The sequence below is a fragment of the Zophobas morio genome, unplaced genomic scaffold (assembly GCF_036711695.1).
Source record: "Zophobas morio isolate AGI-343-1 ecotype UQ-CSIRO unplaced genomic scaffold, CSIRO_AGI_Zmor_V1 ptg000008l, whole genome shotgun sequence".
NCBI classification, from domain to species: domain Eukaryota; kingdom Metazoa; phylum Arthropoda; class Insecta; order Coleoptera; family Tenebrionidae; genus Zophobas; species Zophobas morio.
Genome location: NW_026972113.1, coordinates 6,706,596 through 6,721,783, shown reverse-complemented (window position 1 = coordinate 6,721,783; position 15,188 = coordinate 6,706,596). Strand labels below are relative to the sequence as shown.

Here is a 15,188-nt window from a genome sequence, read left to right as displayed (position 1 = left end):
ATTTTCAATACCCAGCTTTTAACGTTTACGACACAACATTTCTGATTCAATAATAATATAAAGCTCCCACTATACTATTTATATCTCGTACAAGAACTTCCACAAAGTATTCTTCTATTGTATGAAAACCACGTCGTAACATGCCATTTACAAGCCTAGAAATCCTCAAACAAAGCCCAAAATAGTAAGTTTCCTCGTACCGCCCACCCTCCCTTCGGCCTAATAATTCCACCCGCCTGAAATAAACTGATCAAACTCGACTTCTTGAAATCATTAGCATTCGTTAAGAAAATTCAATTTCGCAGCGGTCACCTTCCTTTCAAAATGAAATTACGCTTAATTTAAACTCGGGCGCTCCGGCAGCTTGCCGTCCGGTAAATATAAATAAAGTTATCTGTAGATCTTTAGCCACTTTAAACAAACCCTCGGATAGACCTATTGTTTATTTTCTGAATGTCCCTTGAGGACGTCAAACAAACCCGAAAGGGTCATGCTTTGTTTAAGGAAATCATTTGAACTCGGTTCGCTTCAAGTAGCAGACAGAAGTGTGCGTCCAATCCCTCAGAAATGCACTCTTCGATGTTGATTTTATTCGCTTTTTCATATCGAAAAAATAAATAGAGGGAGGTGCCAGATCGACGGCGTGTTTTTACAAGGTTTCTTTTTATTATCCTTCTGCTACCGCAAAGCAAATAAGCAGCTCGGATTTTTTTGTAAAGGGAAATTAAGGAGAGGAAATTCTAAAAGGACAGCGTTTGTTTGCAGAGTCGGGGAATTTTCAAGATGTAAACAGAAAAAATGAAAACAGGGCGAGGCACGAAAACAACGGAACGTAGACTGAATAATGCACAACGCGATATTTAATTAAGCGACGTTTAAACACTAGACGATATTATTTCCAGCTCCAAAACAAGCAAAACGGATAAAATATTACTTACCTTGGTTCGCTTCCCGGTACAGGTGCAGGAATAAGACGCCTTCAAATAGATAATATATTTATTTACTTATCAACATCCATTCATTTCAAAAACGTTGCTTACAATGTCAACGAATAATCACCGAAACCATACAAAATTTAGACATCTTCTAACCGACTAGTTGCAGCAAATTTCATCACAATTATATTTATGTTCTTACAGTTATTACAACGAAACTAAATTGAACATCTCAACAAAACAGTCTTACGACATTGAAAAGAACAATAATAAGAATAAGATATTTATTACGTTGAAGGATGTGACGTAGTGGCAGCCAGCCGAACTCTGGGTAACTGTAACAGAGAAAAACAGACATTTAGGAACTTTGTCTGATACATCATTTGTCATTTTCGTGGTACGGGAATTAAAAAAAAAGACACAAGAAACCGTAGAAGAAGTCGACCGATGGAAAAACACAAATCGCTGCTAAAGAAATGACGTTGTTGTCATTTTTCACGTGTGGGGAGAGTTCAGGCTTTCCCAGGATAATTTACGAAGATTTTCACAAATGTGAAGGCGGAAAAATGGAAAACGATAGTGAAGTGCAGGTGCTTATTAAATTCACGGGATAAACAGGCGAAATCGAGGACAGGCGACGCAGTTTTACGACGCAATATCAGTTCTTGTCGAAGGACTAAATCGTAGTGTTGTTAAATCGGAATCTTGAGTGTCAAAAGTCGATAAAAATGGGATTTTTAATACCTGAGAGTGTTTCGCTTAATACAACTTTATTGATTCGTCCGTATAGTATATATAGTTGTCATTTTTTCATTTTTTTACATCTCTACTTCATTTATTAAATCTTACTTAGACAGACTACATCGAATTTTAATCGTTTAGTTTTATTATTAATTCCGGCGTTGCTCAGGGCTCCGACGCCGGATCTTGCTCTTTCTTCTTTTCATAAACGACGTTATTAATTTATTTCATGTTCGAGTACTTTTGCTTGCAGATGATTTCAAATTATTTGCCGAGGAAAATAATGTTATTAAAATAGACTTCACTGACTACGTAAGAAATTGATTTTGCAATATTTATAATTTAATAGTAAACTCTAACAGATATGTTGACACATTTATTAATTATTTTTTTAATGCAAAAAAAAATTAAAGACAAGTAGCGAAGAGAGGAAGAGTAGAGAGAAACTGAAGTGAGAAAGAGAGGGAATGAAAGGGAGAGACAGCGAGAGGAAAAAGACACGAAAGGGAAGAGAGAGCGCGAGAGAGAGGTAGGGGAAGAAATGGACGAGACGAAGGAAATGAGAAACAAAAAGGAAGCAGAAATGTAAAAGAAAGGAAACGGAAAAAAGGCAAAGAGTGCAAACTGTGAAAAAAAAATGGAATGACAAAGAGGAAGAGTGGAAGAGAGAGGAAAGAAACTTGTGAAAGTGCAGAAACGAAAAAGAGAGGGTAAACGGAAGATCAAGGAAGAGTAAAAGATAAAGAGAGGTACGAAACAAGGAGGAGAGAGAAAGAGAAGGAAAACAGGAGAGATAGAAAGTAAGGGGAAGAGACTGAAAGCGGGAAAGGAAGAGAAAAGAAAAAGGAACTGGAAAGAAAGGTAGAACAGAATAGAGAAGGAGGGAGAATAGCAGAACAAAAGGAAAAGAAAATGGGAGAGAGAGAAAGAGAGAGAGGGAGAGACATAATAAACATTACGGAAGAGAGAGAGAGGAATTGTAAAGAATGCAGAGAAAGTGCACGTGAGGAAAACACTGGGTAGAAAAAGAGAGGGAAGTGGAAAAAGAAATAGAAGAGAAACGATAGAGGAAAATAAAACGATAAAAAAATGATAGAAAACAGAGGCGGAGAAAATGAAAGAGAGAGGGAGAAAAGAAATGAGAAGGAGAATGGAGAAACAGAGAGTGGTATAGAAGAACTTGGGCTGAGGGAAAGACAAAAGAAAGAGAGAAGGGAAAACAGCGGAAAGAGATAGAATAACTAGAAGAAAAAAGGAAATGAGAGTGATGAATTGATAGGAAAAAGGGAGAGAGAGAAAAAATGATAAGTTAGAAACGGAAAGGAAACGATAGGGAAAAGCAGAGAGAGAGGGAGAGTGAGAGAGATTAGGAGAGAAGAAGAGAAAATGAAAGTGGGAGAAGAAGAGAAAATGAGAGTGGGAGAGGAAGAGAAAATGGGAGAGAGAGAGCGAAGAAAAAACGGGCAAGAAGAAAAAATTGCAAGGATAAACACAGTAGGGATTGAGAGGAAACAAAGATAGGAAATCATAGGAAAGAGATGGAGAGGAAATGGTAGGAAAGGTAGAGAGAAAGCTAGATGCAAAAAAAAAAGGGAGACATCGTACAAATGAGAGGGACAGTGCGGAAATGACAGGATTAGAGAAAGGGAAAAGAGAGTGAACGAGCAAAAAGAAATGGGCGAGTGAAAGCGAACGAGAAAGATAAAGGAAGCGGTAGCATAGGAGAAAGAAATTATTTCCTTCTGTCGAGTAGGGTGAAAACTAATAATAGAATCTAGGATGTGAAAAAAAGAAAAAAATTAGCTAATCGTAACTTTTTTTGTGAAATACTATTTGTTATAAAATTTATTTCTTGTTTTACCTCTTCGTCTACATTCCACTCTGTACCACTATAAATGCCACTTTTTGACCAGTAAAAAACCGGGTGGGTGGGCGGGGCTAATTATGTTCTTCTGTCGAATGGGAGTGGAAAGTGCATAAATCATTCTTATCTTATCAAATAGGAGCCCCGCCCACCCACCCTCAATTTGCTTGGGGGATATGTCATGTGCCAAAATCAGTCTTACCTTAGGAAAGTACTAGCCCGACCCCCCCCCCACTCTTTTTCTCATTCTAATAACTAATTTTGTTTTTGTTGACTATAAGATCATTCATTTCATTCAGATAGGACAAAATCAATAACTGAAAAGGAGGCAGGGTGGGTGGGCGGGGTTAATTATGTTCTTGTGTCGAGTGGGAGTGGAAAAAAGTATGATGGAGAAAGAAGGAGGAGGGAGAAATAGAGGGTGGTATAAAGGAACTAGAGGTGTAGGAAAGTCAAGAAAAAGAGAGAAGGAAAAACAGGGGAGAAAGAGAGAGGGAATGAGTAAAAGAAAAAGAGGAAATGATAGAAAAACGAGAGGGAAAGAAAATAATAAGGAAGAAACGGAAAATAGACAAGAAGGGGGGAAACGGAAAAGAGGGGACAGAATAGAAGAGGAGACTAGAAATTGGAAGTAGGAGAGGAAGAAAAAATGGGAAAGAGAGAGAAAGAGAGAAGAGAAACCGGACAAGAACAAAAAATTGGAAGGATAGGAGGCGGAAAAGATAAAGAGAAAAAGGATAGAAAGAGAATGAAAGCACGAAAGGAAGAGAAATTTGTAGGAAAAGGGAGAAATAGATCTAGATGCAAAAAAAAACGGAAGAGAAATTCCAAATGAGAAAAAAAAGAGAGTAACGAGAGAAAAGAAATGGGAGAGACAAAGGGAGTGAGAACGAGCAAGAGAAGAAAGAAACTGGCTAAAATGAAGAAATAGGAGAAATAGGAGAAACGAAAGATGAAGTAAGGAATAAGAAAACAAACTAAACGAAGAACAGGGAGGGCAGGAAATAATGAGAGTGTGAACGGAATCGTGAGAAGAAAGAAACTGAAAATAGAGGGAAAACGAGAGAGAGAGAGAGAGAAAGGAATAGAATAGAAAAAAGAGGTAATGAGAGTGATGAAATGATAGGAAAAAGGGAGAGAGAGAAGAAATGATAAGTAAGAAACGGAAAGGGAACGATAGGAAAAAGAAGAGAGAGAGAGAGAGAGAGAGAAGAAGAGAAAATGAAAGTGGGAGAGGAAGATAAAATTGGAGAGAGACAGTGAAGAAAAAACAGGCAAGAAGAAAAAATTGTAAGGATAAAGACACACACACAGAGAGAGAGGGAGAAAATGTAAGGCAGAGAGAAAGAAAACACAGTAGGGATTGAGAGGAAACAAGGAAAAAAGAGAGAAAGAAAGATAGGAAGTCATGGGAAAGAGAGGGAGAGGAAATGGTAGGAAAAGGAAAACAGAAAACTAGATGCAAAAAAAAGTTAGAGATCGTACAAATGAGAGGGACAGTGAGGAAATGACAGGATTAGAGAAGAAGAAGAAAGAGTGAACGAGCGAAAAGAAATGGGCGAGAGAAAGCGAACGAGAAAGATAAAGGAAGCGATAGCATAGGAAAAAGAAAACGGAAGAATGGTAGAGGGAAAAAGTATGATGGAGAGAGAAGGAAGAGTGAAGAGTAAAACTAGCGAGTGACAACTAAAAGAGAAGGAGAGCGCTATAAAACAGAATATACAAGGAGAAATGGAAAAATAAGGAAGGAACAAATAGAGAGTAATGGAAGAGAAATTAAAGGATAAAGACAGAAACAAAACGAATAAGAGAGAGAGAGAGAGAGATCAGGAGATAAAAGAGTAGAAAGAGTTGAAGCGGTAGAGGAAGAGAAACTGGAAGAGACACGAAAAAAGAGAGAGAGTAAATAGAAACAGGGGAGAAAACGAAAACAGAAAATAGAAGAAATATGAGGGGGCAAGAGAAAGAGGGGAAATAGTAATGAAGAGAAAAGGGGAAATGTAATGGTGAGGGAGGAAGGGAGCAAGAGGGAAAAACGGGCAGGCAGAGGAAACGAAGAAGACAAGGAAAACGAAAAAGAAAGAGAGAACAGGAACGATAGAGAGAACGGAAAGGAGAAAAGAAATGGGAGAGAGGAGGGAGAAATAGAGGGTGGTATAGAGGAACTTGAGGTGCAGGAAAGACAAGAGAAATAGAGAGGGAATGAGTAAAAGAAAAGAGGAAATGAGAGTTATGAAATGATAGAAAAACGAGAGGGAAAGAAAATAATAAGGAAGAAACGGAAAATAGAAAAGAAGAGCGGAAACGAAAAAGAGGGGACAGAATGGAAGAGGAGACTAGAAATTGGAATTAAGAGAGGAAGAAAAAATGGGAAAGAGAGAGAGAAAGAGAGAAGAAAAAACGGACAAGAAGAAAACATTGGAAGGATAGGAGGCGGAAAAGATAAAAAGAAAAAGGAGAATGAAAGCACGAAAGGAAGAGAAATTGAAAAGAGGAGAAATTATGAGAGAGAGAGGAAGAGAACAACAGGGAAAAAACGACCGAGAAGAGGAAAAGAAAAAGACGTGGGAAACAGGAAAGATAGAGAGACTGGAAACGGAAGAGGGAAAAGAAATGAGAGAAAGAAGGGAGTAAATGATAAGGCAGAAACGGAAAATAGAAAAGAATAAGGGAAACGAGAAAGAGATAAGAAGATTAGGAAAAACAAGAGAAAATGGAAGTAGCAGAGGCAGAGGAAATGGGAGGGAGGGAGAGAGAAAGAAGAAAAAATTGAAATGATAGGAGAAAAAACTAGAAAGTCTAAGATAGAGAGAATGGAAGACAAAGATGAAAAGCAAACAGTAGAGATAGAGAGGAAACAAGAAGTGTGAAAGAGAGAGAGAGAGAGAGAAAATTGTAGGAAAAGGGAGAAAGAGATCTAGATACAAAAAAACGGAAGAGAAATTCCAAATGAGAGAAAAAAAGAGAGTTAACGAGAGAAAATAAATGGGAGAGACAAAGGAAATGAGAACGAGCAAAAGAATGAAGAAATGGGAGAAATAGGAGAAGCCAAAGATGAAGTAAGGAATAAGAAAACAAACTAAACGAAGAACAGAGAGGGCAGAAAATAGTGAGAGGGTGAACGGAATCGTGAGAAGAAAGAAACTGGAAAGAGAGGGAAAACAAGAGAGAGAGAGAGAGAAAGGAATAGAATCGAAAAAAGGGGTAATGAGAGTGATTAAATGATAATAATTAGAGAGAAGAAATGACACGGAAGAGACGGAAATGAAAAGATATGGAGAAGGAGAAAGAAAGCGAGAGCGAAAAATGGGCGAGACGAAGAAAGAGAAAACGGAGGTGAGTGAGAGAGAAAGAGCGTGAAAGAGAGTAGAAAGTTAATTTCAAATTATTTACTGTAATCATCTCATCGGACTACCAAAAACGGCGAAAAAAATCAGGACTTCGTTAAAAATAGACTTGATTGACTAAGTAATAATTTGAGTTAGGAAATTATTATTATTATATTGTTGTTGAAAGTTTATTTCCTGACGAAATAATTTTATAATTTGATATTAAATTTTAAACAAATACTTTGACGAATTTATTTATTCTTAATACAAAAAATTAATCTATAAAAAATGTTTAATAATTCAAATATTTGAAATAGACAAAAATCCCGAAAGTGAAGAAATCGTCTCTTGAAATGAATCTGTTTTAAATGCTGTGGTATCACGAACCAATAACGAATTAATTTGACGTAAATAAGCATCGAATGTGAAACCTTCGAACCAGAATATTTAAACTGCTGATTAATTGCGCAAAATTTACCATATCAACACAGAATAATAATTACATATCACTACACAGATCAAATCATTCCTAGAATAACTGACAATCGAAGTCTCAAATAACCATATTTAGCCCAATATTGGGTATCTCACACAAGCATGCAACACAAAGGATTTGAATTACAGTTATACGAGTACATCTGCCAATAATTGGCAGAAATAACCACATATTAATTTCAACATACAAATCAAACTTCACCAGAAAACATAAACGGTATTTGCTACCGCTAGTCTAAATTGAGAACATCCTGTATAACAACGAAGCCGCAAACCCAACTGTAGTGCCAATGTTAATTGAGAAACTAAAATTTTCAAAGTAGAATAAATTAATAATTGTCACAATTCGAAGAGGTGTTTTTAGGAACACATATTATTTGACACTCGTTTTTTAAACACTCGCTCCACTGGTTTTTAAATAAACTCGTGACTAAAATGGCGTTTATAAAACTTACTCAATTAAAATTTTTATCGGTGATTTTGATTTTACAGACTTTTTCTCAAGAAATTGGTTGAATGGAATAACATTTATTTGACAGAAAACATACATTTTTAATTAATTTTACATGGTTGTCACACAAGCACAGTATAATCAGCATACATAGAGCTATCAGGCTTTGAATTTTATATTTGTACAGATCAAAAGCAGACTCAGTGACATATGTACTTCAGAACTTATAAGCAAGCACTTTACAAGTTTTATTTAAATGGATGAACAAAAACTAGCAAAAAATTAAGAGCTTTCTCTGCGACTCCCTTCTATGAAACCCAGTTTACACTGAAGCAATTCTTTTGAGTAATCACGAGAAACCTCTTAATTGAAAAAGAAAATTTCGAAGCTTCTCTAATCCCAACATCTACCCTTTCATCGTATCAAGAATGAAACATCAACGTCGAGTGCTGCAGATCCTAGTTAACAAAAAACCAAACAACATGGTTGCATGCAAGCAAGTTCTTGTTTAATTTTCCATCAGCGAAGATGCCTTCCGCCCCCCCACTCACCTCTAGCCGGCACGGGATCTTTCACGTTATAGATACTCATCTGGACGTCCTTTTCATAAAGTGTCCCTATTTTCGCAATACACTTGAGCACGATTATGCCCCCGTGAAAGTGCGACGGGAAAAGCGGGAGCTCTAGCGACAGCTCGCTCCACCAAATTTGGTTTTCTGGATGTTTGCGGGTTACGCATTTCTCGCACACCTGCAATCAAGAAGAATAACACTGATGAAACGATGGAATCTCCGTAAAAATTATTATTGGAGAGGGTTTTAAAGACGCGTTCTGAATTTTATTAATTACGCCGTAAATTTCGCCTTTCATCTGCCAGCTTTCATCGACGATCGTAAATTTAACTCGATACTTTTTGCGTAAGGGATGATTGATTTTCGGGGTAATTTCAGGTGGGGTGCTTTGTTTAGCACGCCGTTAACGGGTTTATTGCGGAGATAATGGCCTTTTTCTCGGTCGGGAAGATCTGGATGGAGGTGGCGAGACAGTTCGCAAAGTTAGAAAGTTTAGGACAACGATACAGGATGAATAGATTGACTTGTTACCTGAGATTGGCAGGCGTGTCACCAATTAAGGTACTAAAATTCGAAATTAGGGTGTAAAGTAAAAATATATGGTTTTTTTTAGCAAAAAAAAAAAACAAGATACATATCATAGTTGGGGTCGGTTGCTCGGGCGCCACCTGGGGTACTCTAACCGGAGAAACGGATCTCCAGGGGGTCTGAGTGCCCACGGCAGAAATACTTAATAAATCCTGTTAAACATAAAAATAATCGGCTTTTATTTCCTGCCACCAACACAAAATATGGAAAAAAAGTCAAGTTAAGTCAGGTCAGGTCCGATGAGGTCAACTTAAGTTAAGTCAGGTCAGGTCAGATCGGGTCAGGTAAGATCACGAATAGGAATTAGCAGGGAGGGTGAGTTTACCGGGAGGGAAGGAAAGGGAGAAAGACAGAGTTTTTTTTTTCAATGTAAAATTTTTCAATTTTTGATTTTTTTTATTTTCCATTTGCTTTTTTTTGGTTTCCAATTTTCGGTTTTTCAAACTTTAAATTTTGTAATTTTTCGTTTCTTCAATTTCTGATTTGCAATTTTTCGAGTTTTCAAGGTTAAATTTGTCAGTTTGTTCCGATTTTATTAGTTTTATTTTTTCAATGTAAAATTTTTCAATTTTTTTTTTAATTTTTCCATTTTTCTATTTTGTGGTTATTATCAATATTCGGTTTTTCAATTTTTCAATTCTCTAATTTTTCGTTTCTTGCAATTTTTCGAGTTTTCGAGTTTAAATGTTTCAGTTTTTCAATTTTCCAAAGTTTTAATTTTTCAATTTTAAAAATTTGCTAATATTTAATTTAAAATTTCTCAAGTTTTCAATTTTTATTTTTTTCAATTTTTTGATTCTTCAAGTCTTCAAATCTACGACTTGCAACTTCTCGTTTGGCTTTATTATTTTTAATTCTTACAATTTTTAGATTATTTCAGTCTTACGATTTTATAATTTTTGTTTTTTTTTCAATTTTTTCTTTCTTCAAATTTTTTATATACAATTTTTAAATTTTTCATTTTTTTGTTTCTTTAATTTTGGTGATGTGTAAAACTTCAAGTTTGCATTTGTCAATTTTTCAGGTTTTCGATTTTCCAAATTCCAGAAATTCCCAATTTTTCGATTTGCAACTTTTAATTTCGGTGTTTTATTTTCTATTATTTTTTAAAATGTTACGGTTTTTTAAGTACCCGTTTTATAAACTTTTTTCTAAGTTCCTGCACTTTATAAGTTTCTTTCTAATGTGAAATTTTTCAATTTTTGAATTTTTTTATTTTTCGATTTGCTATTTTTTGGTTTTCAATTTTCGGTTTTTGAAATTTTAAATTTTATAGTTTTTCGTTTCTTCAATTACGATTTGCAATTTTTCGAGTTTTTAAGTTTAAATTTTTCCGTTTTTCAAATTTCCAACTTTTGAATGTCTCAATTTTAAAAATTTACAATACTTATTTTGATTTAAAATTTCTCAAATTTTTAATATTTCAATTTTCCGTTTCTTTAACTTTTTATTTCTTGAAAACTACGACTTGCAATTTTTCGTTTGGATTTATTATTTTGTTTATTCTTAAAATTTTTTGATTTTTCAGTGTTTTTCCAATTTCAATTTTTTCAGTTTTTCGATTTTCCAAATTTGGGTTTTATCAATTTCTAAGTTTTGCAATTTTTCGATTTGTAATTTTTCGTTTCAGTTCTTTATTTTCTTTATTTTTTTAATTTTTCGGGCTTCCAATGTTCTGATTTTTTTAATTTTTCTTTTTTTCAATGTGAAAATTTTCAATTTTTGGGTTTTCAATTTTTCGATTTGCAATTTTTGGGTTTTCCAATTTTCAATTTGCAATTTTTTGGATTTTTGATTTTTCAATTTTTAGATTTTTTAATTGTTCGTTTCTTCAATTTTAGATTTTTCAGTTTCTCGGTTTTTCAGTTTTTCGTTTCTACAATTTTCGATTTGCAATTGTCTGATTTTATATTTTTTTTAATGTGTAAATTTTCAATTTTTGGGTTTTTAAATTATTCTATTTGCAATTTTTCTTTTCTCAGTTTTTTATTTTCTCCATTTTCAATTTTTCGTGCTTTCAATATTCTAATTTTATAATTTTTCGTTTCTTCAATATGAAGTTTTTCAATTTTTGAGTTTTTCAATTTTTCGATTTACAATTTTTAATTTCAGTTTTTTATTTTCTTATTTTTTTAAATCTTACCGGTTTTCTAAATTCCTGCGCTTTATAAATTTTTGTCTAATGCGAAATTTTTCACTTTTTGAAGTTTTTTATTTTTCGATTTGCTGTTTTTTGGTTTTCAATTTTCGGTTTTTCAAATTTTAAATTTCATAATTTTTCGTTTCTTCAATTACGGTTTGCAATTTTCCGAGTTTTTAAGTTTAAATTTTTCCGTTTTTCATTCAAATTTCCAACTTTTGAATTTCTCAATTTTAAAAATTTACAATACTTATTTTGATTTAAAATTTCTCAAATTTTTTATTGTTCAAGTGTTCGTTTCCTTAACTTTTTATTTCTTCAAAACTACGACTTGTAATTTTTTGTTTGGAGATATTTTCTCTATTTTTCCAGTGATTTTTCAATTTCAATTTTTTCAATTTTTCGTTTCTTCAAATTTTCGAGATTTCATTTTTCAATTTTTCAGTTTTTCGATTTTCCAAATTTTGGTTTTTTCAATTTCTAAGCTCTCCAATTTTTCGATTTGTAATTTTTAATTTCGTGTTTTAATTTTTTTATTTTTTAAAATTTCGGGTTTTTCTAAGTCCCTGCTTTATAAGTGTTTTTCTCTATGTGAAACATTTCAACTTTTTGGATTTATCAATTTTTCGATTTGCCATTTGTCGGTTTTCAATTTTTCGTTTGTTCAAATTTTCAATTTACAATTTTTAATTTCAGTTTTTTATTTTCTTAATTTTTTAAATCTTACCGTTTTTCTAAATTCCAGCGCTTTATAAGTTTTTTTCTAATGCCAAATCTTTCAATTTTTGAAGTATTTTATTTTTCGATTTGCTATTTTCTGGTTTTCAATTTTTGGTTTTTCAAGTTTTCAATTTTTGGTTTTTCAAGTTTTAAATTTTATAATTTTTCGATTTGCTATTTGTTGGTTTTCAATTTTCAGTTTTTCAAATTTTAAATTTTATAATTTTTCCGTTTTTAAAATTTCTCAAATTTTTAATTTTTCAATTTTTCGCTCCTTTAACTTTTTATTTCTTCAAAACTACGACTTGCAATTTTTCATTTGGATTTATTCTTTTCTCTATTTTTACAATTTTTAGATTTTTCAGTGTTTTTTCACTTTCAATTTTTTCAATTTTTCGTTTCTTCAAATTTCCGAGACTTCATTTTTCAATTTTTCAGTTTTTCGATTTTCCAAATTTTGGTTTTTTCAATTTCTAAGTTTTGCAATTTTTCGATTTGCAATTTTTAATATCGTGTTTTAATTTTTTTTATTTTTTTAAAATTCAAGTTTTTCTAAGTCCCTGCTTTATGAGTATTTTTTCCTATGTGAAATCTTTCAATTTTTTGGATTTATCAATTTTTCGATTAGCCATTTTTCGGTTTTCAATTTCTCGTTTGTTCAAATTTTCAATTTACAATTTTTAAATTGTTAATTTTTTTTCCGTTGTGTAACACTTCGAGATTTAATTTTTCAATTTTTTAGTTTTTCGATTTTCCAAATTTTCATTTTTCATTTGCAACTTTTAATTTCCGATTTTTATTTTCCTAATTCGTTAAATTTTTCGGTTTTCCTAAATTCCTGCTTTATAAGTTTTTTTTTCAATGTGAAATTTTTCAATTTTTGGATTTTTCAATTTTTCCATTTGCCATTTTTCAGTTTCCAATTTAAGCCAGCAAATATGAAAAAACTAATATTTATCTACAATACAACTTTCGATAGACCCGGACAAAATCAGCTCAGGTCAGGTCAGGTCAGATCAGGAGTAGGAATTGGCAGGGAGAGTGAGTGCGCAAGACGAAAAAACAAAAAGAAAGAAAAAGAGAGAGAGAGAAGAAAAAACGGGTTAGAAGAGAAAATTGAAAAATAGAAAAGAAAAGAAAGATAGAGAGAGAGACGGAGTGAAAAACGGAGAGGAAGAGAAAACTGTAGAGATAGACAGGAAACAAGGAAGAGAAAGATAAAGATAAGAAACCATATGAAATAGACAGAGAGAAAATCGTAGGGAAACGGAAAGAGAGAGCTAGAGCCCAAAAAACGGGAGGGACAATGCGGAAATGACAGGAGTATAGAAAAAAAAGAATGAATGAGAGGGAAGAAACGGACGAGAAACAGGAAACGAGAAAGGTAAAGAAAATGGTTATGTAAGAAAAAGAAAACGAATGGGTGGTAGGAGAAAACAGAGTGATGGAAAGAGGAAGAAGGCGCAAAGAAGTGCCTGTGTGCAAGTGAGAGGTGAAAAGGGACGAGACCGCTAGAAAACAGATTATACAAAGAAAAATGGAAAGATAAGAAGAGAACGAGAAAAAGAGGAGAGAAACTGACAAGAGTGAAGAAATAGGAGAGATATGAGAAGCGGAAGAGAAAATGAAGGCTAAGGAAGGGAAGAAATGTATTTATTTTTTTTAGATAAAGAGTGGGGGAATGTAAGTGGGAGAGGAAGAGAAGCTAAAAAACAAAAAAAGAGAGGGAAATGGAAGCACGAGAGGAAAAGAAAAGGGAAGAGGGAAGAAATGAGAGGAAGAGAGAGAGAGAGAGAGAGAAAGAGGAAAAAAAACCGGCAGGAAGAGGAAACGAAAAAGCCAGAGGAAAGAGGAAAGAAAGAGAGAACAAGAGAGAGGTTCTGTGTTGATAAGAAAGAGACGGAAAGAAAATGATAGGGGAGAGAGAGCGTCAGGTTAAGTTAAGGTCAAGTTAAGTCAGTTCAAGGGTGGGATTTTTTTCTATAACAATAAAATATCGGTACCGATAAAATGTGGTCGTCTCTTTCTTTCACATCTGAAATTTATATTTTCGTCCTTGTCATTTATCGCTTCGTTATCGCTTCGTATCGTATCGGTAGAAACAAAATCCACCCCAGATCAGGTGAGATCAAGTCAAGTTAAGTTAAGTCAGGTCGAGTCAGGTTAAGTCAGCTACGGTCAGATCGGGTCATTCAGCCCCTTCTCCGGAGAGGGAGCGACCGTGCAAGAAATAACACTTCCGTCAATATTTACGAAAATTTTGAACTGTTATTTCCTGCCACCAGCTGCATATCTAAATACGGGAAAATACCAAGTAATTATCTACAAAGAACTTTCGGAAAATAAAAAGAAATCAAAACTCCGTCAAAATCATCCTGGCGTCGACATCTCACAGAGCAGGGCTGCTTCGGATCTTGGAGAGGCGGCGACGCTGCAACAGAGGCAGCACGCTGAAAAAGGCGCCAGGAAACCATTTATTTCAATTATTCTCGAGAAACTTCGATATAAAGTGCTATATTTTAAAAGAAAATTGCAGTTTTTCAAAAACATCTTTTTTTCAAACCGATCGCGATTTTGTCATTTCCCAAAATCGATCTGATTTTAGCAGGTACTAACATCGCCCACCTGCCGAGTTTTCGATTTTAAATTTTCAGTTTTTCAATTTTCCAAAATTTGAATCTTTCAATTTTAAAAATTTGCTAATATTTAATTTAAAATTTCCCAAGTTTTCAATTTTTATTTTTTCAATTTTTTGATTTTTAACTCTTTAAATCTACGAATTGCAATTTTTCGTTTGGCTTTATTATTTTTAATTCTTACAATTTTTAGATTCAGTCTTCCGATTTTTTAATTTTTGTTTTTTCAATGTTTCCTTTCTTCAAATTTTTGATTTACAACTTTTACATTTTTCATTTTTTTTGTTTCATTAATTTTATGATGTGTAACACTTCGAGTTTTCATTTTTCAATTTTTCAGGTTTTCGACTTTCCAAATTCCAGGAATTCTCAATTTTTCAATTTGCAATTTCTAATTTTACGATTTTTCTAAGTACCTGTTTTATAAATCTTTTTTTCGTTGTGAAATTTTTCAGTATTTTAATTTTTTAATTTTTCGATTTCCTATTTTTCGGTTTTCAATTTTTCGTATCTTCAAATTTTCGATTCACAGTTTTTGAATTTTCAATTTTTTTGCCAAATTTCGGTTAGTGTCTAGATTTTGCCGTTTTTCGATTTGCAATTTCAGGAATTTTCAAATTTTCGATTTGCCATTATTCGTTTCAGTTCCTTATTTTCTTTATTTTTTAAATTTTTCGGGCTTCCAATGTTCTGATTTTTTTAATTTTGCTTTTTTTC

At 33.4% G+C, this 15,188-nt stretch overlaps 1 protein-coding gene across 1 annotated transcript in view; it reads right to left on the bottom strand.

The window, feature by feature from the left end:
- Positions 1–982: 982 nt before the first annotated feature.
- The window catches only part of LOC135125185 (uncharacterized), a 67,734-nt gene continuing 53,528 nt past the window's right edge, over positions 983–15,188 (bottom strand). Inside the window, exons 5-6 of the mRNA XM_064050572.1 lie at positions 8,367–8,565; positions 983–1,270 (exon numbers count right to left, since the gene is read on the bottom strand). Of these exons, the coding sequence (XP_063906642.1) occupies positions 1,182–1,270; positions 8,367–8,565 (288 nt within the window). The 3' untranslated portion in view covers positions 983–1,181. The remainder of the gene's footprint in view (positions 1,271–8,366; positions 8,566–15,188) is intronic.